The 26,059-nt window shown below is 45.5% G+C and overlaps 1 protein-coding gene and 3 pseudogenes across 1 annotated transcript; 3 read left to right on the top strand and 1 right to left on the bottom strand.

Annotated features, from left to right (window-relative positions):
• Positions 1-67: 67 nt before the first annotated feature.
• Positions 68-10,788, top strand: Tlcd2 (TLC domain containing 2). The gene is given in 6 exon segments (XM_004857142.3): positions 68-1,469; positions 3,445-7,929; positions 7,931-8,076; positions 8,291-8,373; positions 8,570-8,652; positions 9,552-10,788. Coding segments are annotated over 5 exon segments (795 nt in total). The 5' UTR covers positions 68-1,469; positions 3,445-7,899; the 3' UTR covers positions 10,005-10,788.
• On the bottom strand, positions 6,429-7,676 carry LOC147823851 (large ribosomal subunit protein eL37-like; annotated as a pseudogene).
• Positions 10,789-16,684: 5,896 nt separating the features above from the next.
• Positions 16,685-17,571, top strand: LOC101726076 (NADH dehydrogenase [ubiquinone] 1 alpha subcomplex assembly factor 2-like; annotated as a pseudogene).
• A 1,138-nt stretch (positions 17,572-18,709) lies between these two features.
• On the top strand, positions 18,710-21,347 carry LOC101725719 (la-related protein 1B pseudogene; annotated as a pseudogene).
• Positions 21,348-26,059: the final 4,712 nt, after the last annotated feature.

The following is a 26,059-nucleotide window of genomic DNA, read 5'->3' as shown; positions in this document are numbered from 1 at the left end:
GCTGAAGGCAGGAAGTCTCCTTAAAGGCACAGTGTTCTAAACACAGGCGGAACTCTGGAGTTGTGAGGAATCATAGCAATCACCTGCTGGAGCCTGTATTTAACACAGAAGCAGCTATCCCACGAAGGTCATCTCTAGGATTCAGTTACCCTCACCCTCAATATGTAGCTTATGGAAAAGATATGGATCCCTATCCACGTGTTCCTCTTTGGTGATGGCGGTGGTGGGCAAGTGATGAAGCGGACTGGGTTCCAGGCTTGCCCCTTTAAGTAAGCAATTCATCAACTTTTGCCAAGTCACTGGGTTCATTTCAGTTTTTGCCCATCCCCCGCCCTCTAGACTCTGATTCGCCCCTGGGGGAAGGAACAGCTTCCTCATTGGTCTCCACTTTCGAAATCTCTTCCCTAAGTAGTCCGGAGTCAGTGAACAGCTTTGGAGGGCGGGACAGAATGGAGACTAATCAAAGATTTGGAGTTTCTGGCCAGTGGCACTTTGGCACGGCCCATCCCCTACTTTGTTTTTCTTTTTTCTTTTCCATTCCCTAATTTCTGACCTGTAGCCTTCCCAGGAAGAAGCTCTTTGAGAGATTCTGGGGCTCTTCCGCGACCGGGACAAGACATTTACAAGAAAAGGCTCCTCTGGTTAGAAAGGGCTCCCCAGGAGGGGTGGACTAGATATCTCCAGCTGGGGCTGGGCGAGGTAAGCAATCCTCTCTCCTCCAAGAGCCCTTGAGAGTTCTACGAAAGTCTCTGCTGCCCCGGAGACTGATTTCAGTCTTCAGCTCTGCTCATTCCTGCTGCTTCGCCTGCTCCACCTTTCTTTAGAGAGCTATAACCTCCTGCAGAGGCCAGCGAATCATTCTTGGGGTTGTTTAAAAGAAGCTCTCACGGCTCCGAAAAGGAAGGGCTGTAGCCCTTTGAGGACTTCGCCAGGATGGATTTTTCTATCAGTTTAAAAATGCCAACTCACAGAGCGCGTTGCATTCTGGGAACGAGAATGTCAAGTGGAGAACTACATAGACCAGACAGCACTGCAAATACACACTCCTCTACTTCCTTCTGCTCTTTAGCTCTAGTTTGACGTAGCGCTCTTCTAAGCAAGTCCCTTAGGCGGAGGGCGGGGCCACACCTTTTCATCTATTGGCTAGCTCGCGAGGTGGTAGGCGTGGCTTACTGCAGCTCCGCTGGGCGAAGGGGTGGCCTCCTTGCCGATCAAGCCGAGATGACTGGGGGGGCGGGACCAAGGAGAAGTACGGGCGCCCCCGAGTGGGTGTGGTCACGTAGCCCAGCAGTGGGCGGTGATTGGCCCTGGGCAGTTTGATCACGGCTTGTGCGTCACGACGCCGCCAGCTGATCGGAGACTGGAGCCGGTGTGTGCTGGGCGCTGGTAAGAGACAGCTCCGCCGGCCATGGAGAGCGGACGGAGTGGTTTGCTCCCCTACCTTCAGCAGCCCCCACACCTAGCACCAGGTGGGTGTGATCTAGGGACCCGGTCATATAGGGGGGAATCGTGGTAACGGGGTAATAGAGGAAAGTGGGGTCCTGGCGGCCACACCCTGCCCTTCCGGGGGAGGGGAGAGGGGGCGGCGGGGCAGGGGCGCTCCCGGGGATAACGGACTGGACCTGCTGTAGTTGTATATCAGGAGGTTTAAAGAAAAAGTCCGAGATGAGAGTCGTGGTGGAAGGTCTGACGGAGTAGTTGAAAGGAATAGGAGCCGGGGGGCCGGGGGCGGCTAACCCTGCTGCCCTCTGGTCCGGGGATGCTGGAGCCCACCGTCTAGGTTGGAGAGGATCTGGACGAGCACGTAGCGAGGAGGTGCTTTCCTCTACCGGCACGCACCGGGTCATGGCCAGTTCAATTCCCTGGCAGGGAAGGGGTCACTGGGTGGGCCGGCCCCTCCTCTCGTTCCCTTCAAGGATGTTATGTAAGGGGGGAGGGGAAGGGAGTAGGGGGCGGCAGTGCTGGTGCCGTATGCAACCCAAAGGTTAGGGTTTCACCGCGGTTGGGTGGGGGGATGGGAGGAGGAAACAAACAGGAGGAGAGCCTGGAAACTCTTAACCGCCCCCCCCCCCGCCTGACTGGCCGTCTTGGGTGAAGAGAAGGTCACCTTTGCACCTCCTAGCCTGTCTGGTCCTGAGGCCCCTAGCCCAGGCCAGGGCCCGACCGCCTGGGAAGCCGGCCGGCTGGGTGGGGCGCCTGGGTTAGTCATCGCTGGGCTCCCTCTCTCCCCACCTCCCGGCCAACTCTTGGCCCCTCCCCATGGCCTCAGCTAGGCTATCGCCCCCACCTCCCTCTGGCCCTAGTTCCAGCCTTCAACTCATCTGGCCTGTCATCCTGGCTGTCATACTGGGCGAGAAGCTGTCAAGGTGCCAGAGGGTTGATGGAGCGGCTGGTCAGAGGGTCAGTGCCCTGGCCCCACCCCGCCCTGCACCCAAGGGCACCTGCTTGGCACAGACTCTCAGCAACCGCTGAATCCTGTGGACTGAACCGAGTCATCTCAGAGGGGAGTTGAATAGAGTTGGACTGTCACATAGGAGAGGGAAGAGACAGCCACTACAAAGTTTATGCCTCCCAAAAGGCTTTCAGAATTTGAAAACCCCTACCCCGACCCTAATCTTTATGCCCTGGGTATATAGAAATCTCAAGGCAAAATCGCCTTGACCCGTCAGTCTGGTACGGGCCATGCCCATGATCAGAGTGTCATGGTAAACCCACCCTCCCCACCTCAGAGGCCTCAAGCCTGCCACACCCCCAGCCCCCTTCCCGGGCCTTGCTACAGGGCCTGGCTTTTCCTGCTGATTCATGCGTTGGAACTGTTGGGGGCGGGGCTTAGAACTTGGAACAAAGTTCAGACATGGAGGGGCCGGCAGACAGCCTGGAATTCATACCAGATGTACCCGGAATGTGCAAGTGGAATGCCTGGCATCTGAGAGTCCTGAGGAAGCTGCCCAGCCACCCTGCCCATACCTCCCTCCCCTCCAGCCTTGGGTTTGCTGTCCTCTCCCTCAGAGTCCCCAGAGCCTCTGCTGAACTTCCAAACTCTAAACCACCCCCTTCCACACTATTCCTCAATTTAGCCCCTGCCCCCCACCCCCACCCAGTTCTTTTTCCAGCTGAATTCTCTGGGACCAAGTCAGTTGGGCTGATCACTAGACTCAGTTCTGAACCTGAGGTCCAACTTCTCACCTAATAGTTATTGGTGGGGTGTGTCCAGGATCTTAGGCCCTGCCCTCCCAGAATGCTGAAGCATCTGGTGGGTTGCTAAAGGTCTCTTTAGTTTCCTATAGGTAAAGAGGGATAAGGGAAGTTTAGAGCTGCTCTTACTTCTCACTGAGCTGAGGTACCAGGGCAAAGCCAAGAACTCCTCATTAGAAGGTTGAAAGTCTATCAGAGCTTAGACAGCCCTGTTCAGAGCTTTCCCATTTTTCTTCCTTTTCCTTTTAGGAGCTCGTGCCTCCCGTATCCTCACCTGGCTGAGCCGCAGTAGTTCTTCAGTGGCAAGCTTTATGTCCTGACCCAGCTAAAGCTGCCAGTTGAAGAACTGTTGCCCTCTGCCCCTGACTTCGAGGAGGAAGAGGAGGAAGAGCTGCTTTCTCTATCATCTGGAAGGTGACAGAACTGGGACTGGGAAGGTCCAAAGGCAGAGGTGATGACAGCTTTTGGGAAAGGGAACTCTTCTCAGTTGAAGAAGCTTCACCCAGATTGGTCCAGCAAGAGAGCAGTTTTAGACTAGAGACACTGGCTGAATTGGGGAAGAGGTGGCAAAGACTACCCAAGGTTAGTTGGTCTTTGTGTGGCAATAGGAAAAAACAGAAGGAAAGTCTGTCTACTCCTTTACCTAGATTTTCTCATTGACCTTCCCTATCTCTGATTCTCTCCTACAAGCTTTTCCAGGTGAGGTCCAAAAATAAGTCTTCAGGGGAAAAATAGCACTGAAACTCCACTCTGAGTAGTCATCACGTGCTTTTTCCTTTTCCTGTATTTTCTTAAACTTAAGAATACTCTAGATTCTAGATTTAGGGGTACTTACCTACACTTGCTCTTAGCCAAAAGGCCGAGAAGCGATAGGCAGGTACTTACCTATAGGGGACCCTTACACCTCTCTATCCACCTGTGAGTATACAGGAGGGAATCAGAAGTCCATCTATGCTGACTCAGAGCTAGGTTCCTTCTCTTGTGGGTGGGAACAGCTTTTCACATAAGTTGATGGGGTTGGGGAGGAGCAGTTGGAAGGAGGGGCTAGGGTTAGACCAATGCAAGAGGCCTGCCACCCAAAGTTGTACTATCACCTCTGGTAGTGTTGTGGCTGCCATTGCTGTTTCTTCTCTGCTTTGGTTTCCAGGGTAGTGTGTGAGACTTGTCTCAGGCCTATGCAGGCAGGAAATTCTCTCTTTTGGCAACCAGGGGAGATACTTTGTAGACTGTGACCCCCTTTTTGGACACCAGGCAGTGTAAACCACCTCCAGCTTCTGATCATTCTCATACTTGATCTGGTATAGTTCAGTCTTGGGCCAGTCTCCCTAATAAATGGTGGCCAAGGGCTGGGGATTTAGCTCAGTGGTTCTGGTGCCTGCCTCGAAAGCACAAGGTCCCAAGTTCAGTCCCCAGTATAAAAAAAAAAATTCCAACAGCCATAAATGGTGATCAAGTTCAGGGGCTACAGGAAGCTGTTCTCTTTGGTGGGAGGAGATGTGCAGGGAGCTCTATCTTATTCTCCACTTATAAGAAACTGAAAGACATAGAGGAGAGTAGATCATTGAGCCCAGCCTCACTGCAGCCCAAGCTGAAGGGTAGGATGGTTGTGGGACTGTGGTAGAGGGAGGTGGGTAGATGAACCCTACTCATAGTTGCAACAAAGATTGCTCTGTCCTTGGATATTGCCTCCATCCTTTCTTCCCCTCATTGCTTCACTGGCCACAGTGAGTCTCTCCAGCCCTGAGTATGTGGCTCTGCTATCTTCACCCTTCATGGAGCAGAGATGAGGAAGGCAGCCTAGCAGCACAGACCCAGGCAGAAGACCAATGAAGGACCAGGCCTGGAGAGCACAGGGCCCTCTCTGGGCATGCACGAAAGGGGCCCATAAAGGCCTGGAGCACTCCAGGAAGAGGGAGAACAGCCAGCCCCCATCAAGAACAAGCTTCCTGTGATCTGCTGCTTCACTCACTATTTCTCTCCAGTACTGCCTCCCTTGGGGATGTGAGACCAGAGTGAAGTGTCTAACAGCTTTCACCCTCCTCCTACCTCTTCCCTACCTACTCTGTTATTTTTATATGAGCAGCCTTAAAGAGCATGAACCAGATGTGACAGGACATGCACAGGAAATTCATTTTTAAAAACTCAAATGGTTAAAACCATTAAACAAACCATATTCTTCATTAGTAATTAAAAGAAGCCAAATATCACTGATGTCTCCCTTAGCAGCCTATAACAGAAATAAATAAGACCCATTGTTGACAAAAGAGCACTACCATATATTGTGTATGAGACTATAAATTGGTACAGCCTTCCTGGATGGAAGTTCAATAATATGTATTAAATACCCTAAAAGGTTCCATGTCCTTTGACCTAGTAATTCTATGTTTGGCAATTTATCTTTAAAAATTAAATTAGTTATAAAATATTTATTCCAGGATTACAATAGAGAAAAATGGAAAACAACTGTTTGATTGGGAATTCATTCCTTTTCTGCTGTAATGAAAATTTGCAATAGGGGATTGCTTAAGCAAATTATTGTATATCCATCCAGATGGTGGAGTACTGCACAGCCATAGAGATGAACATTTGACTGGAAAGAAAATTGTTCTTTGAATATTAAAAAGGTTATAAAAAGGGGCCGGGGATTTAGCTCAGTGGTTCTGCCGCCTGCTTCGCAAGCACAAGGACCCGAGTTCGATCCCTGGTACCCCCCCCCCACAAAAAAAGAGGTTATAAAAATAGTGTGTATTCTGTTACCTAGTTTTAAACAATTTGTTTTAAAAGTATGGTGTATACTTGTGTAGACAGAACAGATTTTAAAACAAACTGAAGATGTACTAAAAAATGTCATTATGGTTACCTTTGGATGGTGAAATAAAACAATTGTAGTTTCCTGCTTTAGTTTTTCTGTAATTTCCAAATTTTCTACATTGATTGTATATTGATCCTATACAATAAATAAAATATAAAAGATCAGTGTAATTTTTTAATCCTTTGGATAAGTGGCTATAGAAGGAAGGGATGCACCTAGCCCTTGGTGAGAATGTTTGATTGGGATGCTAACCAAGACTTCTCGTTTTTGGTTTGGTTTGATTTGGTGCTAGGGATCAAACACAGGTTCTCACTCATGCTAAACAAGTGCTCTACCACTGGCTACATCCCCAACCCTATGAACTTCACCCCTTCTCCCTTTTAAAACTGAAACATTTATTGTGACTAATCCTTTGAAATTCTCAAGATGAACTGAATGTTGCCACAGCCGCTCTCTTGGGCTTAGGTGTCATTCCTTCACAGAACCCAGGCCTGAATCAGTAATACACAATCCTCATTCACCCAATCCTGATGTTATTTCATCTTTTACCCTTGGCACTCCAGTTATACTTTATCTTGTGCTTGGCAGGATAGCCACATTTACCATAGGTAGACTTCTGAAGATGGTAGGCCTTAGAACCATAGCAGTGTCACAATGTGTATTGCTTAATACAGTGTTTTCCAAACAATATTCCCTTTATCTCACTTCTGCCGCCAAGACCAAAGAGTTATGAACTTCATTAGGAATAGGCAGAATCCACCTTCAATATTCAGAAAGCAGCTCTTTGACTTGCTGGTTGTCAGCCAACTAAAGAGTTATGGAGTGGAGTAAGAAGGAAGGAAAACAGTAAAAACCTGCCATTCTTCGGGTATGAAGGATCAGGGAGAATTTAAATTCTAGAATTCTAACAATCGTGCTGCTGAAAACACTAAAGGTCTTTGTTTTCTCTTCTGACTCTGCCCCAAACTTGAGGTGACCCTGTATTACTTCTTGTCCTCATATTGGAGGAGATATTTGACCCACCCAACAGGTACAAACTGCTGAGAGAGGGAGTGCTTTTTCAAGACTACTGGTAAGTTGCTTCTCTTTTTCCTGCCCTTCCTCCTAAGGTGTCATGTGTTGGGGGGGCAGAGGTGTCTCCTGGTTGGTTGCTTCTCCAAAATGGGAGTTGCTGTTCCTTTTGGGAGGTGCTATGTAAGGAAGCAGGACTACTGGAATTATAGGTTTGGTACAATGTGTCAACGGCCTGGAAACCTTGGAAGGCAGACAGGTGTCTCCAAGAAGTGAGGCGACCCCACAGCTGAGAGTGAAAGGTGAGGCCCTGCGTTGGCTAGGCTCAGGCCAGGAGGGTAAATTGCTCCAGCTAATACCTTCAGGGTTTCAAGGGCAAGCGTGAGAGATATCCAGTAGGTGAGAGATGAGGAACTAGGGGAGAGAAGGTGAAAGTTAGTGGGGCAGGGCCCCAGAAGTGTCAGGTGAGATTAGACTAGGGACCATCTTTGGAGTTCCCACATCTGGAATTCCAACGAATTTGGGACACGTGGCGTTGGAGAAAATCCCTACTGACATCCCAGAAGGATCCCTGGGTTGCACAGCTTGGTGGTGCCCAGGACCCCCCAAACAGCTCTCCCCAGTAGGGGCAAGACGCGATTGGTTGTTGTGGCTCCATGGGCGGTGGCCCCAGTGCTGCTCCAATCACTGCCCAGCTGAGGGATGGGGGTGTGGACAAGCCCAAGAAAGAGCAAATTCAGAAGGCGAGTCGGGCGAGGGTGCCTAAGGATCCAGCCCTGCGCGGAAAACAAATCTCCGATTCTACGGGGGGTGGGGGTGGGGGTGTCGGCTGAGGGTTTGGAGCCAAAGGACGGATCAGGAACCTAGCTGGCCCCCAGGCCATGGCACCCACGGAGCTGCTGGCGACCAGTGACCTCCTTCTCTGTGTTCCGGGTTCTGCACTGGGGGATGAAGCTGCTGCCCACTCCAGGATCAACCGCTCAGGACCGCTGGAAGTGGCGGAACCGCTGTGTCTCGCTGATGCACAGCCTGGTCACCGGGGTTGAGGCGCTGCTGGGGTAGGGAGCTTGTGGGTTGGAGAGGCATTGCAATGAGGACAAGGGGCTTGGAAGGCTAAGGTTGGAAGACTGGCTGGCACTTTTGGAACCTAAAGGAGACCTTCAGAGTCTGAGACTGGAGTCAAGTGTGATTGGGTGGGAGGGCGTACACAACCACAGAGTGAGTGGGTCGGGATTATGCAGAGACTGACCCCAACTTCCCTATCTGTCCCAGGGTGTTGCTGTATCCTCAAATGGCCACAGACCCAGTTCATGGCCACCCATTTTGGGCCCTGGTCCTGGTGGCAGTGTGTGTGGGTAAGTCTGCAGGGAAGGATGGGTCAGTGAGGGCAATCTTAGATCTGGAATTCCAGGACTCCTTTCCCCACTTCCACAGGAATTAAATGTGACTGGCATTTTCCTGAGGCAAACTAAAGAGGTGAGAAAAACAAGGCTGGAGCTCCTCTCTTACCGGCTCTGGGGAAGCCTAACACCCCTTCCCATGTGTCCACAGGGTATTTCCAGGCTGACGGAGCTGATCTACTGTGGAACCAAACCTTGGGCCAGGCTTGGGACATTCTCTGTCACCATCTGGTGGTGAGATTCCAAAGGAAAGGCCAAGGAATGAAGGCATGCCCAACCTGGGGTCCCCAGCCTCTCTTCAGATTTCTTTTTTGTTTGTTTGAGGTTTTTTGGTTGGTTGGTTTGCTTATTTGTTTGTTTGAGACAGGATCTCGCTATATAGTTCAGGCTGGCCTTGAACTCACTGTGTAGCCCAGCAATCCTCCTACCTCAGCTTCCCAGTGCTGGGATTATAGGCATGTGCCACCACACCCATCTCTCTTCAGTTTTCTATCCTCTGACTTTCTACAGATTCTCTGACTCTGATGCCTGATCCTCCCAATCTGAGGCTGAAGGAGGGGTTTGGACGGCTGGCCACAGCTGGGAGTCTGGGCAGGGGCCTGGCTCCCCCACAAATGTCTAGCTGATCACAGAAACATTGAATAAAGATCTTTTCTGAGAAGGAAAAGCCCTGGCATAGGATGTGGGGATGGAACACGAAACCCAGGAATGGAAGTTGGGAGGTACTGTGCAAAAATACAGCCCTAGTGTTGCCAGACAAGATTGCAAAAGCCCCATGGTTGCAAAGAAGCCCAGTGTTGAGAACTCCTGGGGCAAGATAATAATTGAATATGGTGGCACATGCCTGTAACCACAGCACTTGAGACAGGAAGATTCAGAGTTCCAAGCCAGCTTGGGGTACATAGAGACTTCAGGGCCAGCCTGGATTATACAGGAGACCCTGTCTCAAAACACACACACACACACACACACACACACACACACACACACACACACACAAAAGTTAACATGAAGTTCAGTTTCTGAAGGTAGTCTTACAAAATTCTTAGGAACTCCTTGAATACAGACTGAGAAATTGGTACAGGATAAGTGCATGTCATGGAAGGTCTTCTGACTTTGACCCTTGTCTCTAGGTGGTGTGCTGCCTCAGCTTCACTTTACAGTCTGGCCATTATGTGGGCTTATCCATGGTGTGTCTGCTGGTGGAGGTGAACTCTATCTGCTTGGACCTGTGGATCCTGCTGCTGACTTCTTACCAGATCCCCTCCCTGGCCTTCAAGGTGACCAGCTATGTCACCCTGGCCACTCTGGTCCTCTTCTGCCTGGTACCACTGGGATAGATGAGTCTATGGATGCTCCAACAACACCATCAGATACCTCTTGCTCTGATCATTCTTGATGGAACTGGGCTGTTCACTGTGGGTGCCATAAGCATTAGAACAGGTGTCCAAATTCTGATGGGTGATATTCTTCAGCCTCGGCCCCACCCGCCCATCCTTGAACACAGGGAGACCAGGGGGACCAGGACATGTTGTGATTGTGAGCCCATTACCAGGGATAATTCCACTCTGAACTTGAAAAACTAGAGAGAAGTGGCAGGCTTCTCTTCTGCCGGCCCTATGGAAGTAGACTAGGAGACAGTGGTCTTTGCTATGCAGTCTCTCATGGGTTTAATGGCTGGACTAGATTATCAGTATTTCAGGTCCTCTCCTCCTTCCCCTTTCTTAGGATCTAAGAAGACATGCTGACATTGGTGGCTGGCTGGGAACCTGGATTACTAGTCACTAAAATCTATCATCATGTAATCACCCTTTCTAGAAAAAGAAATCAAGAGGGCTGGGGATTTAGCTCAGTGGTTCTGCCACCTGCCTGCCTCGTAAGCGAAAGGTCCCAAGTTCAATCCCTAGTACCAAAAAAAAAAAAAATTAGTGAGCTCAAGGCCAGCCTCATCTACATAGCAGGACCCTGTCTAAAAAAAAAAAAAAAAAGAGTAGCTGGAGGTGTGAAGCTGAATGAAACTGCCCGTGGTAACAGAAACCCTTTGCTCCAGCACAGGGACAAATGAGGATCAGAGAGATCTGGCATGGAGGGGGCAGGACCAGAGGGGAAAGAAACCTAACTTACGACCAGATTTTGGCAGTGGAAGGGAGAGCACAAGAGATACGATCTGTTACCAGTAGAGATGGGCATGACAGTTGCCAAGTGACAGAAGAACATAGGTCATTGCAATTGCTGCTGTTATTTCTGGTTCCCAAAGCTGCACTACAGGTATTGAGTTTATTTAATACTAGTCCTAATGTGTCCAGCCTTTTAATTTTTTTTATATCTTTGAACCTTTCCAAAGAAAATATAGATTCTTCTTTGAATGGTCATGGGGCTAAGTCTGTCTTCTTTTTGTTGTTGTTGTTCTGGGGCTTGAACTCAGGACCTTGCTCTTGTGAGGCAGGCACAGTGCCACTGAGCTAAATCCCTAGCCCTAGGTCTATCTTCTTAAAACAGCACTGAAGGCATAGAAGGGACTCAAGCACCCAATCTAGGTCCCCAGTGTAGGGTTTTCTCAGCCTCAGGTTTTATGGAAGAGTGAGGGCAGGGGTACAGCAGGTGACAGGAGGCTCCCCTTGGCTGCAGAAAGGTAAAGGAATGGCTGACCCTCTTCTGGGACTCATTCAAAAGCTTTCCTTCCTCCTCTGCTGTTTCTGCTGCATTTTTCTTTTATTGCACAAGACCCCTCCCTTCTCATTCAGAATACCCAAGTTACAGAAAGTGTAGAGCAGTTAAGTTGCTATTCTAAACAATGGAGAAAAAAACCCCTTAATTTTCCATGGAAAAGATACATGAGCCAAAGCAAGTGACAGGAAGAGTTTTTTAAAATACTGCTAAGAAACTGAGGGAGACGAAGACAAAGAGGATGATAGAGACAGATATACAGAGATTGAGGGTGGATAGAAAGAAGAGTCTACGGCCATACCACCCTGATCTCGTCTGATCTCGGAAGCTAAGCAGGGTCGGGCCTGGTTAGTACTTGGATGGGAGAAAGAGAGAAGAATTAATTGCATAGAGGAGACTGAGGCACAGAGATTGAGGGCCAGCAGGAGAAGCATTGCCAGAGATACTGAAAAATACTGTTACAGATGCTGAGAGGAGCCTAAGTTGTAGAACTGGTAGAATGTTCATAAACAAAGAGGACAAGGAAAATAGGAATAAAGGCCCACAGAGAGGAGCCCCAAGGGCGGAAGGTGTAGCTAGTCTAGACAGTGGAAGAGTGAGAGTGAGGGACTAGGAGGGGCAAGCTGGCTCAGGAGTGGTGGAGAGGATGGTGCCAGATCTTCAGATTAGCACACTAAGAGCAGAGCGGAGTGGGAGAAGTCAGAGGAGCTGGGAAGCAGGAGAGCAGAGAGCAGGAGGCCCCCAATGGAAAGATCCACTGAGAAGGCGGGGGTATGTTGAGTTGGAGACAGTCAGAAAGACAAGCATCTGCAGTGCATAACACAAAGACAGAGATACTTGATAGTATCTATGAGGAATGACCAAGAATTTGGGCATTAGGAAAATGTGGCTGTTTTTGTGGTTCACCCAGTAAAATGCATACAGAAAGGGTAAGATTACCCACTGGGGGTGACCAGGTCCCAAATGGACACTTGAAGAGTTTGGGATCCCACACCAGGGCAGTGTTTGTCAGACCTTACCATGGCCTGGTAAAGTGGTCTGCAAGACTGATCCCATGCCTACCAAGCTACTTGCTGAGAAATTCTTCACCTTCTAGCAGAGGGGAGGGGCTTTCCTAGATAGGGAACATCGATATTTTATGTTCTCAGAACACTATCCTTATTATAAATTAATAAATTGTTATGCATTTAAATAATTGCATCAGTCCCTTGTGAATGTTCTTGCTTTGAGTTATTTGTCCTGGCTCAAATGGTGTCCTGCTGGACATGGAGGTACATGCCTGTAATTCTAGCACTTGGGAGGCAGAGGCAGGAGGATCAACATGAGTTCGAGGCCAGCCTGGACTATATAGTGATCTCAAGACTGGCTTGAACTACATAGTGAGACCCTGTCTCAAAACAACAGGGCCAGAGATTTAGCTCAGTAGTACCACCGCCTGCCTTGCAAGTGCAAGGTCCTGAGTTTGATCCCCAGTACCAAAAAACAAGAACAAAATCAAATGCTAGGGCTGGGGATTTAGCTCAGTGGTTCTGCCACATGCCTTGCAAGCGCAAGGTCCGAGTTCCATCCCTGGTACTGAAAAAAAAAAAATCATTCTTGGGGCCGGGGATTTAGCTCAGTGGTGCCGCCTGCTCTGCAAATGCGAGGACCCAAGTTCAATCCCCAGTACCAAAAAAAAAAAAAATCATATGCTATCCTAATGTGAAATACAAGGTTGGGTTGTGGAAGCTTTGCCATGGGAAGGTTTCCTCTTAGGACTGACTCTTTGACCTACAAAGTCCTAAAGTGTTCTAAGATCCTCTGTTGTCAAAAAGCAAACCAATGGGCCAGGGATTTAGCTCAGTGGCACCGTGGCTGCCTCACAAGCCCAAGGTCCTGAGGTGGTCAATCCCTGATACCAGGAAAAAAAAAAAAAAGCAAACCAAATGTATTCAATAGCATGGACTTAGAGCAAGAAAACTAATTCAGACAGTTTAGAATGATTTTCATGGAGCCGGAGTATCTTAATGGTAAAGCACATGGTTAGTAACAGGGCCATGAAACCAAAAGAATCAGCCAGGTATGGTGATGTACACCTGTAATTCCAGAACTCCAGAAGGCTGAAGCAGGAGGATTGCAAGTTCAAGACCAACTTGGGCAATTTAGCAACTTTGTAAGGCCTTATCTCAAAAAAGGGTTGAGGATGTAACTTAGTACTATGCAAAGGCTCTAAATGTCCTGGGTTCAACCCCCAGTACAACACACCAAAAACTCTTTTGGCCAAATTAATCCTGATTTAATAAGAAACTGAAACAGAAATATTGATAACTGAATAGTCAAAATTTTGTCATGTATAAACAAAATCTACACTTGCCAGGCTAAAAAACTGATAGTCCTCATTCTGCAAAAGACAATGAAAGGGAAGTACCTGTGCTGAGATGAAATGTTTTCTTGGCATCATTAACTAAAAGCACAGCATCCCTGGTTGAATTTTTGTTGTGCTCCTCCCACATGCCAAGCACCTTTTATACATTATCCCATTTAATCCCACACAACAGAGATTCACCCATCAATTTTATATGAAAAAGAAAAGAGAGGCTAGAGAGATTGAGTAGTTAGGCTTATCTGCCTACTTAGTCATAGGGCCTAAACTCCTCCTGCCTCAGGCTCCCGAATGCTGGGATTATAGGTATGCACCACTATGCCTGAATTCTGCTAGGACTTGATTTTTTTTTTTTTTTTTTTTTTGGTTTTTTTGAGACAGGGTCTTGCTATATAGTTCAGGCTGGCCTTGAACTCACTTTGTAGCTCAGGCTGGCCTTGAACTTGAAGCAGTCCTCCTGCCTCAGCCTCTTGAGTGCTAGGATTACAGGCATGCCTGGCTTTTTTTTGTTTTGTTTTGTTTTGTTGTGACAGGGTCTCTCTATGTAGTCTAGGTTGGCCTGGAACTCATAGCAATCCTCCTGACTTAGCCCCCTGAATGATGGGATTACAGGTGAGCACCACCACACCTGCCCATTGTGCTAGGACTTTTGACTAAAATGTGCTCTGTGTATGCTGAACTTGCCAAGCTAGGATGCAAGAGAAACTTCCTGAGCATGAAGCTACCATAGAAAAAGAGAACTCACAAGATGGACAGAGATTTCCAGCAAACTTTAAGTAGATTATCTGAATTGTGATTATAATTGAGTAAATGGGAGTAGAATCAACTAGAGTGTGAATGAGATAAAGATGAATTAAATCAAAGGATAATGGTCATTTGGGACCCTGGAAAAGAGAATCTCAATTCAGAAAGAACAAAACAACACAATAACAATGACAGCATGCCACCATTGGTGGTGCATGCCTGTGATCCCAGCTCTCGGAAGGCTGAGGCAAAAGGATCAGTGTGAGTTCAAGGCCAGCCTAGGCTACATAATGAGTTCAAATTCAGCCTGACTGCATAGCGAAACTCTGTTTCAAGATAACAACAACAACGACAGCAACAACAAACACTTCTCAGAATTGCTTAAGTGGGTATGAGTTGAAAAATTTCCCGATAACAAATAAGTTTCAAGACCACCCAGTCAAGCTGGGCTTGGTGGCACACACCTGGAATCCCAGCATTCCAGGAGGCTGAGCGATTTAGCAAATTAGCAAGACCCCATCTCAAAAATATAAAAGGAATAGGGATTGTAGCTCAGCACAAAGGTCCTGGTTTCAATCCCCAGTGCCCACAACAAAAATAAAAAGGGTTATCCAGTCTTATTATTTCATTTTGCAGAGAAGTGACACTTAGAGAAGTTACATGACTTATCCTAGCACATGTGGGTTGTTTGCTGCCCAGCCAGAATTAGAATCCAAATCTTTAATTTGGTTCACAACACCTTCACATAGCCTAGCTTGTCTCTATGTTCATAGAAAGGCTGATGAGTAGAGAAATGTCAAGGTGGAACTGTAGGAGCCCACTGACAACTAAAGATCAATCAAGTCAGCTAAATAGCCTCTGAAGTAGTATTTATAAGTCAGGAGGTTTAAAGGCCAGACTTCTATTCACCAAGTATTGATTTCTGCACTTTTCAAGAAAGCAGTAACTGTGCAGGCAGAGGTTCATTTCAGCTTTCCTGCACAGATATGAACAGCACTTAACTTAACTTGGTATTACAGACCAGAACCTGCCTCTCTTATCTGGCAAAAGACACCACTTCACTGGCTATACCTTCTGCAGGACTTGTACACAGAAGTGTCACTCAGACTAAGGGAGCGCTTTCTGCAGAGATAAGAATCCAAGGCATGTGGACTTTAGAAGTAGAAGAATAACAGGTCATTCATGTAGCACAAGAAAGTCCCTGGACAGGGCTTCCAGCCTACCACCACCAAAAACACAGACCCTGGGATAGTGTCTGATGTCCCAGGGACAGTTAGCAATTTCTTAGGGTAGTAAGCTTTTCTCCTCCCACTCTGGCCTGACTGCCCATGCCCTTGAGAGAACTCTTTCATCTCTCTGACCTTCATTGGTTACCATTGCTAATCCCGGGAGCTGACAGACTTGCATGGTGACTCTCCCTCCCACAGATCCAAAGTCAAGGAGGACAGAGAAGCCCACAGAACTGGAGTGCCACAAATCCTGATCCTGATCCAGGACAGTACTGCCACCCCCTTCTCCTTAGCAGTTTGTCTAAACAAAATTTTCCCCAGCTCCATCCAGACCTTCCTTCTCCAGCCCCAAATCTTTTTGTTTGTTTGTTTGTGGTACCGGGATTGAATTTAGGACCTTGTGCTTTCAAGGCAGTCACAGTGCCACTGAGCTATATTCCCGGCCCTGTTTGTCTGTTTTTTGAGACAGGATCTCCCTATACAGTTCAGGCTGGTCTTGAATTCACTATGTAGCCCAGGCTGACCATAAACTTGCAGCAATCATCCTGCCTCAGCCTCCTCAGTGCTGGGATAACAGGTGTACACCACCATACCCAGCACCAATGCCAAATCTTATGATAAGATTATGAATCCAACTGTTCTCCCTAACCCATAGCAATCGTAAGTAGGATGCTGGGGCCCTGGGGAAGTGGGGGAGGAAAGCAGGGAATGGTCTAAAGCAAATGTATTAGCATTTCCTTGATATATATTGAATCTTTAAAATTAATATGCACTTTGCATTTTGCTTCAAAATCTTTCTCTGTTTTAGTATAAAATACCATTTGAAATGATTTAAAAGTTATAATACTTGATTTTAAAAATTTTTACAGAATGTCAAGTGAAACTGTCAATACTGTGATCTAAGCAAGATTTATTTTGTTCTGTGCTTCCAAGTATCACCAGTACACTTTACTTTTCCTTATTCTCCTTTCAACTAATATTTATAAAGGACCTACTATGTCTCAAGCGTATAGGACAAGATATAATAGTGAGTTAATGAGTCAGATACTTGGCCTCAGGGAGCCTGCAATCAGGACTATGTCAAAGTGGAAAATTGGGAAATAGAAGTCATCCATCGAGGGAAACCAGAAAAGATGGATATAGAGACAGGTCATTCAAAGACCCATAGTCTAGCTAAGTGTGGTGGTGCACCCTGTAATCTCAGCAGTCTGTAGGCTGAGGGAACAATATGATGTTCACTCACTCTGGGAACCAAGGGGCGAGCATGGGTTGGCCTCAGGGTTTATTCCTTGCCTCCTACAGAATGCTGTCAAAGGAGTTGAAGGAGCAGGTGGGCACAGACCAGCTCAGGAACAAATAGTACTGTATCCCATGGTACACATCCTGGAGAGGACAAACTATTCAAGAGAAAAGGATTCTAGAAGCAGCAAAGAAAAATGAAATAGACTATGAAGTAGGTGACATCCCAACAAAGTGGGAAGCTGGGATTAGAAGAAAAAGAAATACTCCACCTACCATGGAGGAAATACTAAAGAATGAAAAGTACAGAGAATAAATGAAGATAAAAAGCAGCCTGGGGATTTAGCTCAATGGTTTCACCACCTGCTGCACAAGTGCAAGGACCAGAGTTCAATCCCTGGTACCAAAAGAAAAAGAAAAAGAAGGTAAAAAGCAAAAAAAAATTTTTTTCGGTATCAAGGAGCGAACTCAGGACCTTGTGCTTGCGAGGCAGGTGGTGGAACCACTAAGCTAAATCCTCAGCCCTAAAAAGGAAAAAAAAAGAAATTGAACTGGGGTCCTTGTGCTTGCACAGCAGGTGGTGAAACCACTGAGCTAAATCCCTGGCCCAGTAAAAAATTTTTATGAAGAAGTAAAGCACCTTATTAAAGAGACCAGTGGAGGGGGATTTAGCTCAGTGGCACTGCGCCTGCCTCAGAAATGCAAGGTTATGAGTTTGATCCCCAGTACAGCAAAAAAAAAAAAAAGAGAGCGAGAGAGAGAAAACAATGAAGAACTCTTGCTTCTACCAGTGCAGACTCAAGTTCAAGGGCGCAGCTCTGCTCCATATCCTCAGCTACACCCACCAGCACTGGGAAGACTTTCCAGCCAGGGTCCTGGGTCCCACAAGATGCCAAGGGTCACAATCAATGAATTTCACTATGGTAAAAATCATTTCACATATACAGATATGATTATTTTAACAAATAAAAAGTTTAAAAACTTTTTTAAAAGAATATATAATGAATTTGAGGCCAGTGTGGGCTATATAGTAAGTTCAAAACCAGCCTGGACTACATAGTCAAATCCTGTCTCAAAAAAGCAAAAGAAGGGCCAGGCATTTAGCTCAGTGGCATCACTCCTGCCTCGAAAGCACAAGGTCCTGAGCTCAATCCCCAGTACAAAAAAAAAAAAGAAAAGAAAAAAGAAGCCAGACATGGTGGCCATGGTGGCACACACCTGTAATCCCAACACTCAGAAGGCTGAGGCAAAAGGATCACTGAGAGTTGAAGGACAGCCTGGGGTACATAGTGAATTTTTTAAAATGACAACAGGGCCGAGGATTTAGCTCAGTGGCACCACATCTGCCCTGCAAGCGCAAGGTCCTGAGTTTGATCCCCGGTACCAAAAATAACAACAAAAAAACCCCAAAAAACCCCGACAACAACAACAACAAAAAAACATAGTGAATTCAAGGCCAGCCTAAACTATACAGTGAGATCCTGTCTCAAATTTTAAAAAAAGGGGGGGCCAGGGATTTAGCTCAGTGTTTCCGCTGCCTGCCTTGCAAGCGCAAGGACTCGAGTTCGATCCCCGATACCAAAAAAAAAAAAAAAGGGAACCCAGAACCTGAGAATGAACAGACAACATATAGAGGATTGGCAGGTTGCATTTTAACTTCTGGGGAGTTGTCCAGTACCTGTCTTAGGATCTTTCCTCCCAAACCTGCACTTGCCAGTATTCTCCCAGGCTGTGTGCAGAACTACAATAGACTCACTGTGAAAGACAGAAACATGGGGATTACCCTCAAATCATACCACCCATCTCTACCCCATACACACACAGGCAACTTAATCACCAAGTGCAGAATGGCTTTTACATTCATCCATTCCTCTCCATCTCTGCTGGACCATCCTGGCCTGAGTCAACATCATCTAGCCTAGGTGACCTAATGATGGCCTCATAACTTTGTTTCACGTGGTAGCCAGTATGTGATTGCTAAAATGTCGTTTCTCTGCTGTACACCATCTGGTCAGTGACTTCTCCTTCTTCTTAAGAAAAAATTCGTTACATGGCCTGTAGGGTTCCAAATGACTTCCCCTTGTCTATTGTGGTACTTTCTCTTTTTTTGTTTTTTCCAAGTAGGAAAATTTTATTGAGAGAAAGACAACTTCTGTCTCAGAGAAACTGAAGGAGGACTGGAAAGTGGGCTGCCCCCTATTGTGGTACTTTCTGTTTCACTCCCCCACCTTCAGTTCAAAAAAATGAACTCAGGGATGCTCTACCATTGAACTACATCCCTAACCCTTTTTATTTTATATTTTGAGACAGGATCTCACTAAACTGACCAGGCTGGGCTTGAACTTGTGGTTCTCCTGATTCAGCCTCCCAAGTAGCTGGGATGCACAGTCACTATCTTTTTTCTTTTTAATGGAGTCTTCCTATGTAGTCCAGGCGGCCCTTGAACTCCCTATGTAGCCTAGGCTGGCCTCAAAATCACATCAATCCTCTGCTTCAGCCTCCTGTGTGCTGTAATTACAGGCGTGTGCCACCATGCCTGCTAGCCACTGTTTTCTAGCCAGTTTATTAGTCATTAGACAAAGAATCTGACTCCTACAATAAAACTATTGACCTGGATGCCAGGTATTTAGCTCAGTGGTGCCGTTGCCTGCCTCACAGGCACAAAAGCCTGAGTTCGATTCCTGGTACCAAAAAAACAAAACAAAAAACTAGACCTGGGAAAGGTATAATAATTGCCTGAAAGGTATGTTCACAGACATAATCAGACTATTGAGTGCCTGCATCACTACCCCTAGCATGTGCCACTATGCCCCATTTCTGCTTCATTCTTTGTGATTTTATTCAATTTATTAAACACACCACATGCTCCTTCCTTTCACAGAACCTCAGGTGGACAGGGCCAAACCCCCAGTGGGCATCCATTCTCCCCCACTCCCATCTTTTTGGCTCCCCTCTACCTACTCCACTCTTTTTGCCTTACGTATTTTCATTATTCAGGGTTCATTCCCAAGATTTCTTTCTCTAAAGAAACTTCCATAACTCCCCCACAATTAGTGCATTGCAACTCTAATTTAATAATTATGGGCATTTGAGGAAAATCTTTAATAAGAAATATATAGAAAAAAGAAAAACAGAAAATCATAAATCATGCATGGAGGATAAAACATCAAAAAAGCTCTTATGTTCCTCAGAGAGACAAGGGAATGTGCTGTAACTATGATAACAGAACACGATACCACCAAAAGAAACATTAAGAAAGAACTAAAAGGAGTGCTTGGAAATTAAGAGTCTGATGTTGGAAATAAAAAATTCATAGAAGAGGGCTGGGGATTTAGCTCAGTGGTTTTGCCGCCTGCTGCGCAAGCGCAAGGACCCAAGTTTGATCCCCAGTACCCCAAAAAAAAAAAATTTCATAGAAGAATGGAAAATAAAGTTGAGGAAGTCTCCCAGAAGGAGCATAAAATGCTAGAGATAGAAAAGAAAAACTGAAAGACTCATAGGATCAGTCTAAGAGACCCAACAGCAAAATAATGGGAGACCTAGAAAGAGAAAACAGAAAAGAAAAGGAAGGAAATCATCAATGAAATAATGAAATGAAATGACTCAAATGCCAGATGTGGTGGCACATGCCTGTTACCCCAGTACTCTGAGAGGCTGAGGGAGGATACTGAGTTTGAGCCCAGCTTGGGCAATTTAATAACTTAGGGAGATTCTGTCTTAAAATAAAAGAGCTGGGGATGGATCTCAGTATATAGGCCCTGGGTTTGATCTCCAATACAGAAAAAAAGAAAACAAAAGACTTAAAACCAAATGACATGTGTAGCCACATTGAACTGTTTATGGAATGTCCAGAACAATGAAAAAAATAGATCCACATCAAAAAACATCATATTGAAACTTCAGAACATTAAGATTCTTCTCTCAGAGAGGAAGAAGAAGTTACATATAAACACCTGGTATCAAAACAACTTTGGGGGGCCGAGGATTTAACTCAGTGGTTCTGCCGCTTGCTTTGCAAGCACAAGGTCCCGAGTTTGATTGCTGGTACCAAAAAAAAAAAAAAAAGAGAGAGAGAGGATCAAGATGAAGTATCCAGTGTGAGAAGTGAGGGTGGTACTATCCGAGGTGCCTTTAGAGGCCAAGGAAGAGGCTGAGGATGGGGAAGAGTAATAGGCAGAGGAAATCCTTGACTGAATTTTGAGTATATATACAGTTATGGAGAACATGGTGAAGGACTGATCAGTCATTTCGAATGGAATTTAATGATGTTTTACTATGATGATGGGACAGGCATATAGGTGTATCATGTGGAGGAAGCATTGCTTAAAGAATATATTAAATGACAAATCGAAAATTATTTTCATATAGAAAATTTGGAACAACACTTCTTTCTTTGGAGACAGATGGATGACCAAGGTTTCTTGCCTGTTTCCCTGATTGCTCGTTTCCACCATGTTCAGGCTCTCACTGCAAGCCTTAATTTCATCTTTGAGGCATTGAAGGATAGCACAGAAGTTGAAATTGTGGATGAGAAAATGAGAAAAAGGGTAGAACCAGATAAATGGGCGATCCTGGACCCTCCTCCATGAAATGTGCCACAGACAGATTTCCCTCAACTGATTGATTGTCCAGAGTTCATGCCAGGCCAAGCCTTTTGCTCACATACAGTCAGGGTGGTGATCTACTGATGCTCTTGGATGTCATTTGACTGGAACATGCAGTGGCATAGATGACTCCCCAAAATGCCACTGTAAATGTTAGAGTAAATTATGCTGTGGAAACAAAAGCAACCAGGCTGTTTACGACAGTGTCTACTCCCGAGCCTCTGTGGAAGAGGCTGGATCAGTGCTATAGGGGAGATAACCACTTTTGCGATGATGACGTCAGACAGACCCGAGGAGTGCAGTTATCATAGCAGCTCCTCATTTCTATGTAATTGGCCTGGGCTGCATGGGGCACTTTTCTTCATGGTGGGAAAGTTAATTATTATCACCGTAGAAACAATGCAAAATTCTTTTGTTTCCAGGCATGTATGTACTTGTGTCCAGATCAATAAAGCAGGAAAAGAGAGGATTGAGAAGCATTTCCTAAATTGTTAGGTCTTTTGCTATTTGATTTGCTTTTCAGTGTAGTGTATGTTACATAACACACATTGTCATGATCTTTCACATGGACTGTAAGACACATTAATGTGGCTCACTAAGGGCAAAGAAATTTAAGAAATGAACAATTGAGTTTTTTACTTTACCGTTGGAAATGTATTTTTTACTTTTTTTTTTTGAGACAGGGTCTTACTATGTAGTTCAGGCTCACCTTGAACTCACTATGTAGCTCTCAAGCTGGACTTGAACTTACGGTGATCCTCCTGCCTCAGCTTCCTGAGTGCTGGGTTTACAGGCATGCACCACCACTACTGGCTGGAAATGTTTTTTTTTTTTTTGGCACCAGGGATCGAACTCGGGACCTTGTGCTTGTGAGGCAGGCGGCAGAACCACTGAGCTAAATCCCCGGCCCTGGAAATGTATTTTTGTTACATCTATATGAGACCTGCCTATCAATAAAATATTAATGATGGACAGTCTCACAGATTTTTTTTTTTTTTTGGTACTGGGGATTGAATTTGGGTCCTTAATCTCACAGATATTTTTATCTTATATTACCATCTCATATTTTTTTCAGCTCTCTGCTTCTAATCCCAGTAAGAAACTTGCACATATCTTAAAAGTTGAAGAAAAGTGGCATTGTTTTTGTTTAGTTTTTAACTTTTTTGAAAGATACAATGGCTGATTGTATAAATTAGAATTATTTAGGATACAAACAGGGGTCCAAGATAACATTTTTAACCAGCATATGAACAATCACTGGAATATAGAAAATATTTTTTCCACAAGATAGTTAAGGTCAGTCAAGTTGATGATGCCTGTCCATTAACAATTTCTGTCTTATTTATAAAATTACAATAAAAATTTTTTAAAAGAAGCCATGGATACAGAAAACAGGAGATTCAACACAGAAGGGAAGAAAGGGACTTCCCAAGAAGGTACTGAAGGAGAATTACAGGAAGAGAACTGTATACCAAACAGAGAGGGAAACTGGCACATGGCACTGTGCTGGCGCTGGGAAAGACCTTTTTGGGGGAGAGGGGGTGATTAGGAAAGAGGTGATATGGATAGATCACCTCAAGAGTCTGAACACTTTTTTTTTTCTGGTACCAGAGATTGAACTCAGGACCTTGCGCTTGCCAGGCAGGAGCAGTACCAATGAACTACATCCCTGGCCCAAGAGTCTGAACACTTAACAGAGAATTACAAACTACTCAAGAAACAGGAGTGAGTGGCAATGAATGCATAGAAAACTAGGTAAATACGGTTATTGAGCAAACAGTTGTTTAGGAAAGGAAAAGCAATCATTTGTTATATTAATATGCAGTATACTCATCAATAATAATTGTAATGGGGAACATAATGAAGTGGCTAAGAGAATGACTCCTAGAACCAGACCACTTGGATTTAAATCCCAGATCTACTGCTTATTAGCTATGTAGTCTTGGAGAAGTTGCTGGAATTCTCTGTGTCCCTCTCATTTGTGGAACTCTCATTTGTTCAATGGAATGACAATAATAGGATCATTGTACAGATTAAATGGATTAAGATATATAGTGTGGGGGCCGGGGATTTAGCTCAGTGTTTTCGCTGCCTGCTGTGCAAGTGCAAGGACCTGAGTTCGATCCCTGGTACCAAAAAAAATATAAAAAATAAAATAAAATAAAAGATGTATAGTGTGCTTATCTCAGTATCTAACATGCAGTCAGTGCTGTATAAGAAAGAGCTATTGCTGCGGGCAATTACAGTTAGCAAACACTGATTATTAATCTCACCAAAATCTTCACCGTGATAGGAGGTGGCAGTGACTGTGTATTGGAAGCTAGAGTTCCATTTTCTATAGTGGAAGAATAGATAACTCCTAAAAGTGAAAAGTCACGAAGTAGCGATACACAATTATTACTCAGAAATAATATACAAATATGGAAATACGTTTTAAAAATAAATGCCAAAACAATCAGCTAAAATTAGTGAAAATGGTTTCTTTTGAGGATGGAGAAATAGGAGGAGAGAGCCTAGGCTGCTGTTCTTGGTAAACAATCTTTGTAACAAGAGACTGAATAAATTTGTAAAAGCTGAAACGAAAAACATGAGTTGTAAGACTGGACTAGTTATTTAGTGTTCATCTCCCCATCCAAGCTCCCAGTAGGCAGAGCCTGGGTTTGGTCTGTGCTCCTGTGAACCCTGGCACCCTGGCAAAGCCAGGCACCTGGAGGTGCACATGAAGTCTTTGAGAAGGAAGTCCTTAAGGGCATGTGTGCTTTGAAAGACTTTCCTACACTGAATGGAGGTTTGGACAAGTGAATCTCTGATATCTCTGCCAATTCTATGATTCTATTCTACCTTTCTTCTCATCTCAATTGCTCTTAATCCCTTTGTTGTGATCCAAATTCTTGCCTTTTTTCTTTACTTAAATTTTCTGGGTTATTGTTTGTTTGAGACAGGATCCCACTGTGTAGTTCAGCTGGCACTGAACTTACTCTGTAGTCTAGCCTGGCCTCAAATCCATGATCCTCCTGCCTCAGCCTCCCTTGTGCTGGGATTACAAGTGTGCACCACCACACCTGGCATTGTCTAAATTTTCAAATGGAGCGGTTAATTCCCATTGCTTCATGACCAACTTGGGGAGACAGTCCTGAACCTTCCTTCCCCTTACTTTTCTGAAACTACACTTGTAGGTCAGAAAATTCTTTTTTTTTTCATTGTTTTTATTTTTTGAGACAGTCTTGTTATGTAGTTCAGATTGACCTTGAACTCACTATGTAGCCTAGGTTGGCCTCAAACTTGTGGTGATCTTCTTGCCTCAGCCTCCTGAGTGCTGGGATTACAGTTGTGCCCTACCATGCTTGGCTTCTTTTTTCCCCTATTTCTCTTTTTTTTTTTTCCTTGGTGGCAGTGGTGGTGTTGGAGATTGAACCCAGCAACTTGAGTATGCAAGGCAGGTACTGTGCTACTGAGCTACATCTCCAACCTGGTCAGAGAATTCTTCCTCACCAAGCTCCTGGCCTTTCTCCATCTCCTGCTACCTCTTAACAGCATCCAACATGATGGAGGACTTCCTTTTTTTGAGAGGTACTGGGGATTGAACACAAGTCCTTCCCATTATATTACTAGCCTTTTTTTAGAGCTTGTTTGAAGGTTCTAGCAGGGGAGCACAGCTACTCATTCCCTTAACTGAGGAAACGGTCCTCCTCTATCCAGGGTGGTCAGTCAGATCAGATCCAGGTTGGTCAGCCTAGCCAGCCAGATCAGTCGAAAAATCAATGCTGGTGATCAATGAGGTGACAGATGTCATAACCAGATAGCCCTACATCCACTACCTTTTCTTTCTTTCTTTTTTTTTTTTTTTTTTTGGTACCAGAGATTGAACTCAGGTCCTTGCGCTTGCGAGGCAGGCGGCGGAACCACTGAGCTAAATCCCCGGCCCATTACCTTTTCTTTTAAATGTTTTAATTTGAGACAAGGTCTTACTAATTTTTCCATGCTGCCACAGCCTCCCAGAGCACTAGGATTACAGCCATGAGCTACCACACCCCACACTAGGCGCCCTAGCAGACTTCCTTTCCTTGAAGCTCTTTCCATGGGCCTCCCCAGCTGTTTCTTTCCTGGCTCTTTCCTGGCCTCCTCCTGCCCATGACTGTGAGTGTCACGAGCCTTCCTCTTCTTCTTTTCTTATAGTCTTCCTTCTGTGAGTTTTCTTTCTCCTGACTTTCTTGTGGGCTTGGTATCCTCTTTGGTCCTGATGATTCGGCCTGTCACCTGGGCCCCTGGACTGCCGCTTCTATATTTCTAGCTATAGGAAAGCTTCATTTGTATGATCCACAATCACTTCCAAGTCCTGTTTTAAATTCCTCAACCGGGGGGGGCTGCTTGGGCTGCAATGAATGGGCCGTAATAACGGCAGCTAATATTGTCTGTTCAGATCTCTTTTTGGGTTTGTAACTTTTCTACCCAACTGAGCTTCATCAGACTAACTCAGAAAGATTGAATCTCATGAGAGAAGTTCTCGGGCTGGGAATTTAGCTCAGTGGTTCCGCTGCCTGCCTTGCAAGCTCAAGGACCCAAATTCGATCCCCAGTACTAAAAAAAAAGTTCTCCATTCTTTAACCTTAGTTTCTTCAATTGTAATTTATTTCATTTATACATTTTCCAGTTTCAAAAGAAAAATCTTGCAAATCATCAGCAAATAAAGTTGAAACTCTAGCTATAACTTGGCCCAATGTTTCCCATTCAACACCAACCATGCTTTTAAGTACAAATCTGGCAGATGAGACAGCCATATGGTTAAGGGCCAGAGC

The sequence above is a fragment of the Heterocephalus glaber genome, unplaced genomic scaffold (assembly GCF_053883595.1).
Source record: "Heterocephalus glaber isolate CG9 unplaced genomic scaffold, H.glaber_assembly_v1.0 deba00001564, whole genome shotgun sequence".
NCBI classification, from domain to species: domain Eukaryota; kingdom Metazoa; phylum Chordata; class Mammalia; order Rodentia; family Bathyergidae; genus Heterocephalus; species Heterocephalus glaber.
The sequence above is the reverse complement of the archived record's forward strand: the minus strand, read 5'-3'. Positions and strand labels throughout refer to the sequence as shown.